A 13,938-nucleotide genomic window follows, 5' to 3' on the forward strand; every position below is an offset into this window, starting at 1 on the left:
GAGTGAGAGAGGCTATAGAGTAGACCAGTTAGCAACATGCTTCTGATAGTCACTGGAGTCCTGAGGGATAGATGAATTATACAGTAGAATTTGAAAAACCTACCCCAATCATCCATCTTTGCTTCCCTACTCTCAATCCATTCAACAAATAATGCGTATTGAGTGACTACTATGTGCTTACTGAGGCAGTGGAGTGGAAGAAAGCGCAGTCAAAACTACAGCTCTGACTTAACTGGTTGGGTGGGCTGCAATCAGGCTCACAAAAGAGCTGAAGCATCCCTGAGGCTATGGACTATTTTACAAACAAGTTGGGACTTTTCCCAATTGGGAAAGAGAAATTAGGAATTGTAAAAGCCACAGGTGACAAGTGCAAAGTAGTAGTTCATCAGCGGAACAGCAGATGGCAATGTAAGAAAGGAAGAAGCCCAGTAGATAACTAGCAGCTTTGATGGAGACAGCAAGCAGCTGCTTTAGAGACAGAGCAATATTTCATTGGGAACGTGGTCCTTAGAATGTGAGCTGTCCAAGCTATGTGTTCCCTCTCCACCAGTAATGTATGTCCTGAGGCGTTTTCAGTGATGTATACCCAGAGGATTTTCCTTGTTATTTACCATGTCTATTGCCCAGATTTCAACATGCATCCAAATGGACTCATAAAGCTTGCCCAACAGTTATATATCTGGGGCAGATGATACAAATAGACAAAGGAAATTAAAAGGAGGAAAAGAGTGGGCTGGGTTGCTTTTAGGGATACAAAGCACTTTTTCCCCTCCTGAGCAGCAAAGGCTCATCTTTTCAAGCCATGGAACATTAACACTGAATTTGGATAACTTATTATGAATATCACAGTGGGCAATGAAAGGTGTCTAGTAGGTAGGTGTGAGCAGGCTGTAAAATCTATAACTAAGAAAAAACTCTGAAGAACAAGTATAAAGGTAGTCCATTTTTCAGAGTGCTGGGCCTAGAGTCAGGAAGACACACAGCTAGTGTGTCTGGCAAGTCACTACCTCAGTTTCCTCCCCTGTAAGATCAGGATAATAAAAGCATTTACCTCCCAGGGTTGTTGTGAAGATAAGAAATTTTGTAAAGCTCTTTAAAAACCTTAAAGCTCTACACAAATGCTAATTATTATTATTAAAGGATGTCATCAAAATTTTACAAGGGAGAGTAATGATAGATGTGGTGAGAATAAAAATGATTAGTGGATGGTCAGAGTGTGCCACTGGTATCCTCCATGTCAGAGAAATCAAGGATTGGACAGACTCATGTGATAAACTTATGGGATAATATGTATTTGAGAGTTATACAGGGATAGATGGGTTTCACTGGAAGAAACTCTCAAGTTGATGAGATCATAGAGCTATTTGAATATATCTTTTCTGCTTTGTGATCAAAGCAGTAAATCTTCCTTATGCATTTAATATGTTAATATGGAATCTAATTTGATCAGGTAAAAACTTAGGCTGAAATTCATGAGCTGTGGATTTGGACAATTGTTTTCCCATATTTGGAAAGGAGGTGTATCAGCTGGCATATATATATATATATATATATATATATGTATGTATGTATGTATATATGTATATATATGAAAATAATATAAATGAATTAAAAAAATTATTACGTACTTGCTAAATGCCAAATGCTATGCTAAATGCCTGAGTTGTTCATTAGCTGAGGAACAAAACTGCTTCACTTTGAATCAGTTTATAAAGATCTTGCTATGCAAGATCTTGACTTGAATCTTGACAGCTGCCCCCATTGCCATATTGTCAAGGCAGCCTGTAGTAGCAATCCTATATGTCCCATTGTGTCAATTCCGCTTTTTGTCATTTTAATAACTAAAATTATTATTAATTTGAGGCCTAAATAGATTGTCCTGAGTATTGGTGAGGGTTATCATTAGCAAACAACCATATCCTTGAATGGAGCTACCTTAGAAATCATCCAATCAAATCTTCCAGTCAGAATAGGAATATGTTCCCCACATCTGATAGGCTCTGCTGGAGCACTTCAGATAAACATAATAGCTGATGTTTCTATCACCCTGTGAGGTAGGTAGTGTAAATCTTATTGTCATCATTTTACATCTGAGAGGAAAAAAAAACACTGAACAAGGTGAAATAATTTTCCATAGCTATATAACTCGTTTTCAGGAGCCAGATTCAAACACAAATGTCCTGACTCCAAATCCAATGCTCTTTTTACTCCACTATCTGTTGCTTCTAGTAGCCAAAAAAGAGAAGAAATTTTGGCAAAACCACCCAAAGGGCACAAACGAAGGAGAAAGAGTTGACTGTCAGCCAGGATTCAAGATGATGGGCACACAGGAAAACTTTCACTTTCCTGAAGCTCTAAAGAATTTGTCATTGTTTGGCTCTATGGACCACATGCCCCATGGCTTTGAAGAGTCCTACGGATTCATTTGCTTGCAGAAAAGTAATGGAGCCACCTTATTCCTTTTCTCTTCCAAAGATCAGTATATGAGCCAGGACATAGATAATACTTGAGATGTTTGTTCAGGAAAGTTCAGTTCTGGCAGCTATGACATCAGGAAAATTCTCAGTAAATCTAAATTACTTCATAGCTTTATCTCCCTGGCTAATTCATCCACAAACTTGTCCCATTTCTTCTGCCAGACTTCTTCGGTAGTTTTCTTCTTGTCTGCTGACAGAGAACTATACCTGCAGGAACAAAAAAGATAGTATCAGCCTTGAGAAAGGGCGCTGGTCCTCTTCAGTGATCAGAATTGGGAGTAGTGGGGTACCAGGGAAAGGACTCTGTTCAAGAAAATGGGAGGAGAGATCAGGATTGGTAAACTGTACTTTCTAGAGAGAAAGAGATGGGATATGAGTAGGGATACTCACTTAATTGAATTCAATGCCAATTGTTTGAGGGTCCTCAAATCAGCCTTCATTCCTCCAAAGGCCATGAAAACTTCATAGAAGTCATAAGACAAGCCCTTGGCCCCAAAGATAGATGGGTCATCAGAACTAACCACCATGGGGTGGCCATTGGCCATTAAAGAAGCCACTGGATGGTTCCTTAGGTCAGATACCAATTGAAGGACCTGCCAGGGAAAAATAGGAAAGCAAAAAACATACTACAAGTCACAAGCATTAAAAAAGTAGAGAAGGTCTTTGATATTATAAACAACTCCTTTCCAACTTCTATCATTATTCTGGATTACCAGGTTAGTATTTAGAGATTGATCTGACTAAAGAAAATATTAATCAATGAGCATTTTGTAAACAACTACTATGTACTAGGGATTATTCTGGCCACCACAGATACAAATACAAAGAATGAAACAAGCTCTATTCACAAGAAGCTTACATTTTTAATGGAGGAAACAACACATGTCTGTGTTGTTGTATAACATAAATAAATACGACATAGCTAAATACAAAGTATTTGAAAGGGAAGGTAGTAATTTGAGAGGGAAGGAACAAGAAAAATTTAATGCAGACTATGATACTTGAATTGGATTTAAAAAATAGAAAGGGATCCTACAAGGCAAATGTAAGGAACTAATTCATTATAGATTCATCAGGTCAGTCAATAAACATTTGTTAAATGCTTTCTATGTGCCAGAATGTATTAAGCCATGGGAATGCAAAGAAAGGTTAAAAAAAAAAACCCACTACCCCTGCCCTCAAGGAATTTATATTCTAATGAGGAAAATAACATGCAAATAATTGTAATTCAAGATATATGCAGTGCAAATGGAAGGTAATCTCAGGGGGAAACACTAGCAGTAGAAAGAAAGGGGAAGAAAGACCTAAGAAGGTGGGATTCAAACTGAGTATTAAAGAAAGCCACAAGTTGCAAGAAATAGAAAGAAAAATTCCATTTAAAATAACTGTAAAGGTTACTTGCTGTCTTGCGAAGAAGGAGGAAAAATAAGGAGGGAGAAAAAAATTGGAACTCAAAATCTTACAAAAATGAATGTTGAAAACTATCTTTACATGTAAATGAAAAAAAAAATTTACCCACTCAGTGCCATGCCAATCAAACCTACTAAAAAAGTATTTGATAGCACTATAAAAAAAGACCAACAAAATTTAACTGGAATAACAACAGATCAAGAATTTCAAGAGATTTAATAAAAAATACAAAGGAAGATAGCCTAGCAATACCAGATTTCAAATTATATATTATAAAGTAGTAATCACCAAAACTATCACATATTGATTAAAAAACAGAATGGTGGGTCATTGGAATTAGGTACACAAGACACAGTATCAATAACCATAGTAATCTAGTGTTTGATAAGCCCAAAGAACTATTTGACAAAAAAATAACTTAAGAAACTAGAAAACAGGCACAAAACAGGTGTAGACCAACATCTCATGTCATATACTAAGATACAGTCAAAATGGGCACATGATTTAGACAGAAGGAGTGACATCATAAGCAAAAGAGAAGACAGAAATAATCTATCTATTAGATCTATGGAGAAAGGAAGAATTCATGACCAAACAAATTAAAGAACATTAAAGAGATATTAAAGAAGGGAAAGGGACCCGTATGTACAAAAATGTTTGTGGCAGCCCTTTTTGTAGTGGCTAGAAACTGGAAACTGAGTAGATGCCCATCAATTGGAAAATGGCTGAAAAAATTATGGTATACGAATGTTATGGAATAGTATTGTTCTGTAAGAAATGACTAAAAGGATGATTTCAGAAAGGCCTGGAGAGACTTACATGAACTGATGCTGAGTGAAACAAGCAGGGCCAGGAGATCATTATATACTTCAACAACAATACTATATGATGATCAATTCTGATGGACCTGGCCATCTTCAACAATGAGATGATTCAAACCAGTTCCAATTGTTCAGTAAAGAAGAGAATCTGTTACACCCAGAGAAAGAACTATAGGAAATGACTGTGGATCACAACATAGCATTTCCACTCTTTCTGTTATTGTTTGCTTGCATTTTTGTTTTCCTTCTCAGGTTTTTTCTTTCTTTCTAGATCTGATTTTTTTTTTGTGCAGCAAGATAACTGTATAAATATGTATACATATGTTGGATTTAACATATACTTTAACATATTTAACATTATGGGACTACCTGCCATCTAGGGGAGGGGATGGAGGGAAGGAGGGGAAAAGTTGGAACAGAAGGCTTTGCAAGGATCAGTGTTGAAGAATTACCCATGAATATGTTTTGTAAATAAAAAGCTATAGTATAAAATTTTTTTACAATGTAAAAAAAAATGCAAAAATTGTCCTGACATACAATTATGAAAAAAATATTATTGAAAAAATAAAAGGAAACCACAGAAGTCAATAGAAGAAGTTAGAAGGGAAAATATTCCAGGCATGGAGGGAAGTCAATAAAAAGGCATGGGGAGATGGAGGATGGAATGTACTGTCTGAAGAATACCAAGAAGGCCAGTGTCACTGGATCATAGGATACTGGAGAAGAGATTAAGACTGGAAAGGGTCAGATCAGTGCCAAACAAATCATTTTATATTTGCTTCTGGAAGTAATAGGAAGCCACTGGAGGTTCAAAGGCAAAGGAATGGCAGATGCAACTGGTATATGTAAGGAGTAGGGGAAAATACAGTTTAGCTAAATCATGGAGTATAAGAGGAAGAGTAATGTCCAATGAGAGTGTAAACATAGTTTGGAGCCAGTAAAGATTCATAATTTCATTTCTAATTCCCTACAATGTATATGGAATTTTTTCTGCTACTTCTTCGGTTCAGAATAAAAAACTTCATTTAAAGGTTTGTCTAATGAAAAGAGCACTGGACAAGAGACCTGGATTTGAGCCCTGATTTTCATGCTTACTAGATGTTTGATCATGGGCAAGTACTTAACTTCTCTAGATCATAATATTCTCCTCTGGAAAATGAAGGAGTTGAATTAAATGACTAAAAAAGTCCCTTTCAAGTCTAATATTTTATGGTTTTATGTTGAACTCCTTTTTTCAGCTAACTTCACCACTTTTGTGTCTCCTATTACTTCAGCCCTAATTCCTTCATCCTTTTGAGCATCTTCTCTGTTGCCGGCCATGATTCTGATGTCAATTTTCATTATCAGAATCACTATGCTTCATTGGTACAGGCTCAGATAATCCCTGAACATCTCTGCTGACAAGATGAGAAAGAGGATATATAGAAATGAAAATCCTAAAAGGATTGTGTCAGTTTTCCTTGATGATTTCTTGAAAGACATTGTCTAAGCTTTTTTTTTTTTTTTTATCATGGTTTTCAGATAGTCCAATAATTCTTAGATTGTCTCTCCTGGATCTATTTTCTAGTTCAGTTGTTTTTCCAATGAGGTATTTTACATTTTCTTCTTTTTTTGTTTTATTTGACTAATTCTTGCTATCTCGTTGAGTCATTCGCTTCTATTTGTTCAATTCTAATTTTTAGTGAATTATTTTCTTCAATTTCTTCCTTTTTCATTTGGCCAATTGAACTTTTAAATGAATTGTTTTTGTTCAATGGATTTTTTTTTCCATTTCACAAATTCTATTTTTTAAGGAGTTGGGATTTTTTTCCATTTCATCAAAACTATTTTTAAGATTTTCTTCAGGCAATTTCTATGATTCCTTTTCTTCTCATTTCCTTCTCTATCCTGCAGTGCGCTGCACCTGCACTGGGGTACAACCTCTCCTACCCAATTGAGGCAGGTCTTTCCTAAAGTTCTTCCAAAATATCTTCTGCTGGAAATTTTTCACACTCCAAATATTTGTGGGTTCTCTCACTCCAAAACCTGTTCAGAGCCTTGATCTGATGTTGATCTGAGGAAAGCCAGGAAGAGCTCAGAAAAAAACAAAAACAAAATTTGTCTACTCTCTACCATCTTGGATCCACCCCAAGAATTGTAAGTCTGAGCAGAAATAAAGGTCTTGGTAATAAACAGAGCTTTCCCTGAAAATCACTAGCATGGAGCACTTATTTATAAGGGACTAGAAGGAACCTTACACGCATTTCCAGATGAGATCTTGTCTAAAATGAAACCCAGAATCATACCTGGTTAGAGATGGGACACACTTCTATAGGAATGTCCCTATTCCAAGAGATATTTCTGGCCACCGGGTGCCTGCCCAGAGCAAATCCATGGCCAATCCTGGTGGTGTTCAATAATAGCGCATCCAGAATGTTCTCATCTATGGAAGTGCCCTGCCAATCTGGAGATTAAAAAGAAAGATTTTACTAGTGGATGGAAGCAACTCTATGGACCACAAGCACCATAGGACTGATATAAATCATAAGGTGAGAGTGAAGTTATTGATCTGGACCTATTATTTCATTTCCATGGGAAATCCATGGAAACTTCCTCTACCTGTACAGACTAACTACTCAATTTGTGACATATGCTGTTAGAGAATTATGTGGGAGCCTTAAGAGCTTGCCAAAGTCAAGATTTAGATCCAACACCAATCCTTTATCTACATTACTATAATTCTAAAAAACAAAAGCATCAAGCCCAGAAGGGTGACACTCAGCAATCTCAGGCATTCTATACCATCTTGAACTATTTTGGAATTAGATTATATTGTATTTAGTATATTGATTCATATATTGGAACTCTTCTTTGCCCAGCTAGATTGTCAGCTCTTTAAGAGCAAAGAACCTGACAAGTTTATTTTGAATCTTCCCCCAAAAGAGGAGCTCAATACATCTGAACTGAGTTTGTTGTTGTTCACTTGTTTCAATTCTGTATAACTCTTCATGACCTCTTTTGGGGTTTTCTTGGCAAAGGCAGTGGAATGATCTGCCATTTCCTTCTCCAGCTCATTTTACAGATGAAGAAATTGGGACTAATAGGCTTAGGTGGCTTGACCAGGATCACACAGATTGAACTCAGGAAAATAAGTCTTCCTGATTTTCAGGTCCAGCATTCTAGCTGTCCCTCTGAACTGAATTGAATAGAATCTAATCAGATTAAAGAATAAAACAAATTGCCTGCCTTTTGCATTAAATTCCCATCTAGCCAACTTTCCCTAGACTCAAATAGTCTGAGTAAATGGTTGGGCTTCATGAACTGAGGCCAGAAGGAAATATTATGAGGATTAATAGAGTCTGTGGAATGGTCTTAAGAAAGCAAAAGATGAAACTGGATTACCAGCATCTTAAGAACTAAAAGAGACAGGGTAGCAAGAAGCTGCTATGTTCATCATTGGCCTAATATACATTTGGAGCAATTTTCACATGTTTTTGGATAATAATGATGAAGTACATAAATTCACAGTCTCCCATATTCCATAAAGTTGAATACTATGAGGTATTCAGAGATCATGTGTCTTAATGGCTGTTAAAGATGCTACAGCTCACCTGTCTCTCCAGCATGGAAGAAGTAAGGCAGGTCAAAGCCTTGAGTGGCTGGGAAGAGCAAAGCTTCTTTCAGCTGCCACAAGGAATAACCCTTGTCCTCTTGGCCCACCTGTGAGAGAGAAAAGGAGACACACTGAGCCATTTACTAGATCTTAGTTTTGCTGATGAGTCCTATGCTCCATCAATACCACTTTTCCATATTCAGCCACCATTGCCAGTAGGACTGGGAGAGAGTGACCAATAGTCCAGGGGAGAAAGCACTGGGCTGAGAATCAGGAAACCTGGTTCTAGACTCAGCTCTGCTAATAATCAGCTATGTGATCTTGGATATGGGAGATGATATTGTCTCCCTGAGACCCAGGTCCCTCAGTTACAAAGTGAAAGAATTAGACTAAACAAACCATAGACTCTTTTTCATTTCTAACATTCTATACAATTTTGTATATGAAGTGTGAACAGAGGATAATAGTAACAGCTTAAATTTATAGAGTTATAAGGTTTATAAGTACCATTATTCCTATTTTATGGAGGAAAAAACAGGCTTTGTGGCCCATGGGAACACAGCCAGTAAATGTTAAAGCTAAGAATAGAGCCTAAATCTTCTTGATTCCCAATACTTTTTTCCCTTTACACCACACCGAGATACCACTCCAAAATTTTTTAATAACCCCTCTCCCCCAATATTCTAGGCTTGTGTTTTTCCATTCGTTCTTTTCTCTGGAGGGATAAAGGATTGAGAAGTACGAATTGAGTAAATTCTCAGAGGCTCTGGCTATTCTAAGTTATACAATAAAAGCTAGATGGAGTCTTATTACCAGAAAATATAGGGATAAAAACTATTTGTGATTTTATTAGCATAGGGAAATGTTTCTACCAATACTTCTACCAATATCAGGTGACAGCTTCTCTTTTTGTGATTTATAACCTTAGAGAATTGCCTAGACCAGGGCTTCTTAAACTTTTTGCCCATAAAATTTTTACATGATCCCAGGTATTTAGGCATATAAAACCATATAGTTATATAAGTCAAATATTTACTGATAATAAAGTCACAATTTTGTGACCTCCACACTCAGTTAGAAGACTCCATATTGAGTCACAAAACTGGGCAGCTAAGAAGCTGGGCTCTAGAGCACTGAATTGTCCAGAATCTCATACATAATACATATCATAGGTAAGATGTCACCCAGGTTTTTCAGGCTTCCAGGTCAACTCACAACTAAAATGTATTTATTTAGAGGAAGTCAATTCGCCCTTTGGCTGATTAGCAAGTTAGGATCCTTTGTCAAATTACTTAGCATTCACAGTGAAATTCTGATCTTGAGAGCTCAGAAAAATGGAGGAAGGGAGAACAAGGGGAAGAGAGAACAATAGGTTAGATGGGGCAAGCTCCCAGAGAATGGGGACTAGAAACAGGATGCTAAAGAAAAAAATTCAAAATGATCATATTCCATGACCAAGTCATCCTATATTTCCTATTCTGGGAAGTTTCTTTTTACTCTTCCTCTGTGCAATCCACCCAAACTCCTTTCTAATCTTCTTCTCGAATGACTTTTTTTAACCATCCCTCAGGTATTCCATTCAGTCTACATTCCACCTCTACCCCAAGACTGATTCCAGCTCCCAGACCCCATATATTGTGAGTAGTAAAAAGATAAAAAGCTACCAGATCAAATCCTGCCATGATCTCTGGAAACTTGACTTTGAGATTCATAGCTGTCTGGACAGATTTAGCAATGTGAGACACATCTTTCATCCTTGGGGGAAAAAAAGAAAGAAAGAAGCTGATGTGTTATTGTGTTAATACGTTAGATATTTTTCCCAAGTGATACCTCTTACTTCTAGGGCTGGTATCCTATTTTCATCACACTCCTAAGACTCCTTACCTCCAATAGTCAGAAGCACTATTATTTCTCAATCCCTAGGTGATAGAATAGTTTCTTCAAAATTTAACATCAATTTGTTCCAAAGCGATCCACCATCTTTGGAATTATGGACAAGGAAAACTTTTTTTTCATATGTCATTAAGTTATGCATCTGTGGAAATTTTCTTACAGATCACATTTAAGGCCCCAGCTAATTTGGTTTCAGTCTTATTTCACAAAATCCCCTTCATGAATATTAGGTTCTAATCAAACTAAACTTTTTTTTTCAAACTAAACTTTTAGCTGTTCTCTAATCATAGAGCTGCTCTCTTATATCTTTGAATTCCTTTAGACTGTTTCCTATACCTGAAATTTTTTTCCCTTCTCAACTCCACCTATTAAAATTCTCTTCTTTCAGCAATCAGCTCAGATACCACCTCCACCATGAAGTTTTCTCTGACATTCCAGCTGGGGGAGGAGTGGGGGGGGCGTTCTCACATTTTCCTGGTTTTGTCTGAATCTCTCATTTGCTCTTATCATGCATTACTTTGTACTATACTTATTTTTGTGTGTGACATTGCCTAATTTGACTGTAAGTTCCTTGAGGGTAGGGTTTCTGATCTGTCTTTTCCTGCCATATTTTGTAGCTCTATCATCCAGGATAGTACATTGCATAGAGGAGGCTTTTAATTTGAACTGATCACTTTCAGATTTGACTAGACAACAGTTCCGTTAATTATTTGGATGAAGTGTGTCAGTCTCTTCCAACAACTTCTCTAAGATTCTAAAAATTAAAAGGCAGTGGTAGGAAATTTATGAGAAGGAAACCAGGACTTGAAAGAGACTATTTGCAGAAAGATTGTAGAATCTGTTATTCCTATCATTTGTGCTGGGAGAGAGAGTCAGTTACTCCCAATTAAATGATAATGTTATACTAGTAACACCACTACTATTACTATTACCACTACTACTGCTACTGTTGCTACAGCTGATAAATAGCAAGAAGGTCATTGGATCAGAGTTCTTGGTGGGTACATGAGATGTAAGAATGTTTGGTCTCCCAGTACATCCAGGGCTGCTACTAATGATGCTACTGTTGCTGCTGCTATTACTACCATTACTACTACTGCTGCTACTACTGTTATTGCTGCTGTTCCTATTGCTACTATCAATATTTTTACTGCTGCTACTGCTGCTACTACCACTACTGCTACTGTTCCTGCTGCTACTAATAATGCTACTATTGCTGCTGCTACTACCACTACTCCTGCTGCTGTTGCTACCACTACTGCTACTGTTCCTGCAGCTATTAATAATGCTACTGTTGCTGTTGCTATTACTACTACTGCTATCAATATTTTTATTGCTGCTGCTGCTGCTACTACCACTACTGCTACTGTTCTTGCTGCTACTAATAATGCTACTGTTGCTGCTGCTATTACTACTGCTACTATTAATATTTTTATTGCTACTGCTGCTGCCACCGCTAATAATGCTACTGTTTTGCTGCTACTAATAATGCTGCTGCTGCTGCTGCTACTACCACTATTTCTGATCCTGCTGCTGTTCCTCCTGCTACTACCATTACTGCTACTGCTGCTAATAATAATAATAATACTGTTGCTGTTGCTGCTGCTGCTGCTGCTGCTGCTGCTCCTGCTGCTCCTGCTACCACTACCTCCTTTATATAAGATCAAGGCCACAGTTTACATCTTCATTACCCCACACCTAGCATTAAGTGCTTTGCTGGTGAATACTCTGGGCTCAACCCCACAGTCATACGTATATACAGTCAAAGTTTCAATCGTATATTGGAATGAAAAATGAAGCAAATTTTCCAGATAAGGTTATAGATAGCTCTCTTGTGATCTGAGTTCTCCAGACTCAGATCTGGTATCTGAATGGACTCATACCCAAAATTATCCAGGAAAACACCTCAGTTAATTGCATTTGGATGGTGATACCTAGAATGAAACATTTAGCTAAAAAGTTATTTATGCTTACATTCTCACACACATAATGATCATCTTCACAAACCACATTACTCTTTTGTGCCCATTCACTCTCTACCTTTGTTCCTCTTTTTCATTCAGTTCCTGACTCCCTGCCAAAGCCTAAGAACCATCCTTCTCTCACCTGTGATCACTATAAATGATTCTGGCTCCAATGAAGTCAGAATGGTCTCTGGCAAACTTCTGGGCCACTTCTTGATAAGTCTTCAGTGACCACTCTTGGTCATATGCTTGTCCATTCAATTCATATACCTGAAAGCAGTGGAGAAAAGAGAGGAAAACATGAACCCAAATGGATCTCAAAGAAAAAAAGTAGGGCTTGATTTTAACAAAAGTTATCCCTCCCCAACCTTCTGTGAAAGGAACAGTAGAAAGGAGTAGATTCCCTATGGCTCCCTATATCCATTATAAATCCACCTCTCCAGAGCAGGTCTCTGTTCTTCCATCTGAAATGTCCAGGGCCTGGTTTTCAACATTCAGTTCAATGTCAGGACAAGTTATGGGAGTTTCTCCATAGTTGGGGAAAGATAATCGATGAATGAATGGTCAAAGAAAAATAATAAGTAATTTTCAAAGGAAAAAAATCAGTCTATCAATAAACACATTTAAAAAGATGCTCCAAATCAGTAAAAATTTGAGAAACATATATATTAAAGCAACGGAGGTTCATCTAATATCCATCAGATTGTCAAAGATGACATAGAAAAATACTGAAAATAACAGATCTTGAAAGGGCTGAGGGGGAAAAGGCACTTTAGTGGAGTTGTAAATTGGTACCACAATTCTAGGAAGCAATTTGAAACTATGCCAAAAAGTCATTACCTAAACCTTTGACCTAGCTACTAGTCCACTTTTACAAAGAGATCAAAGAAAGAGAAAAGTACCCAAAAGTGAAAACATATTTATAGCAGCCCCTTTTGTAATGGCTAAGAACTGGAAACTAAGAGAGTTCCAAACTATTAGGGACTAGCTGGCAAATTATTGTATATCTAGCCAATACTATTGAATATCTAACTAACACTATTGTGTTATAACAAATGATGAATGAGAGAGTTTCAGAGAATCCTGGAAAGACTTGTATGAACTGATATAAAGTGAAGGAAAATGATTTATTAAATAACAACATCATAGAGACAAATAACTTTGAAAGACCTAAGAGCTATAATCAATGCAACAACCAACCACTATTCTAGAGGACCAAGGATGAAGTATTCTACCCACCTCCTATCAAAAAGGTGATGGATTCAGGAGGCAGAATAAGACATATAGTTTTACATATAGTTATTGTAGGAATTAATTTTGCTTAATTATGCATATTTGTTATAAAACTATCAAGATCGGTTGTATCTTTTTTCATGACCTAGCAAGCAATGGTTAGGATAGAGTTGTCATGCTCCTCCCCTCAAAAAAAAGGAAAGAAAAAGAGGTTTATTGAAAAATGTTTAAATGCAAGGAAAAAATAGGAGGAAAGCCAAAGGAATCATAGCCAAATAGAATAGCCTGAAAATTACATGAATTTATAACATTCCTAAAAAGAAAAGCAAACCTGTACATAATAGATATTTTCAGCTTCATGCATACTTTTCTTTCTCTGTTCTACTATGTATATGGAAATGCTTATTTTATTTGATATTTCCTCAGTTCAAAATAATTTTTAAAAAATATTGGAGGGGAGTGAATAAGAAATGATAAGCTTAAAAAAGACACCTACTGATAGAAAAAATAGATTCAGTTCTTTCCCCCATATCAGGAGAATTGGTTCC

At 36.9% G+C, this 13,938-nt stretch overlaps 1 protein-coding gene across 1 annotated transcript in view; it reads right to left on the reverse strand.

Annotated features, from left to right (window-relative positions):
* Positions 1–2,124: 2,124 nt before the first annotated feature.
* ADA2 (adenosine deaminase 2) overlaps positions 2,125–13,938 on the reverse strand; it is an 80,951-nt gene continuing 69,137 nt past the window's right edge. The window contains exons 6-11 of the mRNA XM_052000645.1: positions 12,300–12,427; positions 9,965–10,055; positions 8,299–8,407; positions 6,994–7,151; positions 2,868–3,070; positions 2,125–2,684 (exon numbers count right to left, since the gene is read on the reverse strand). Of these exons, the coding sequence (XP_051856605.1) occupies positions 2,582–2,684; positions 2,868–3,070; positions 6,994–7,151; positions 8,299–8,407; positions 9,965–10,055; positions 12,300–12,427 (792 nt within the window). The 3' untranslated portion in view covers positions 2,125–2,581. The remainder of the gene's footprint in view (positions 2,685–2,867; positions 3,071–6,993; positions 7,152–8,298; positions 8,408–9,964; positions 10,056–12,299; positions 12,428–13,938) is intronic.

Source organism: Antechinus flavipes, chromosome 5 (genome assembly GCF_016432865.1).
Source record: "Antechinus flavipes isolate AdamAnt ecotype Samford, QLD, Australia chromosome 5, AdamAnt_v2, whole genome shotgun sequence".
Taxonomy (NCBI): Eukaryota; Metazoa; Chordata; class Mammalia; order Dasyuromorphia; family Dasyuridae; genus Antechinus; species Antechinus flavipes.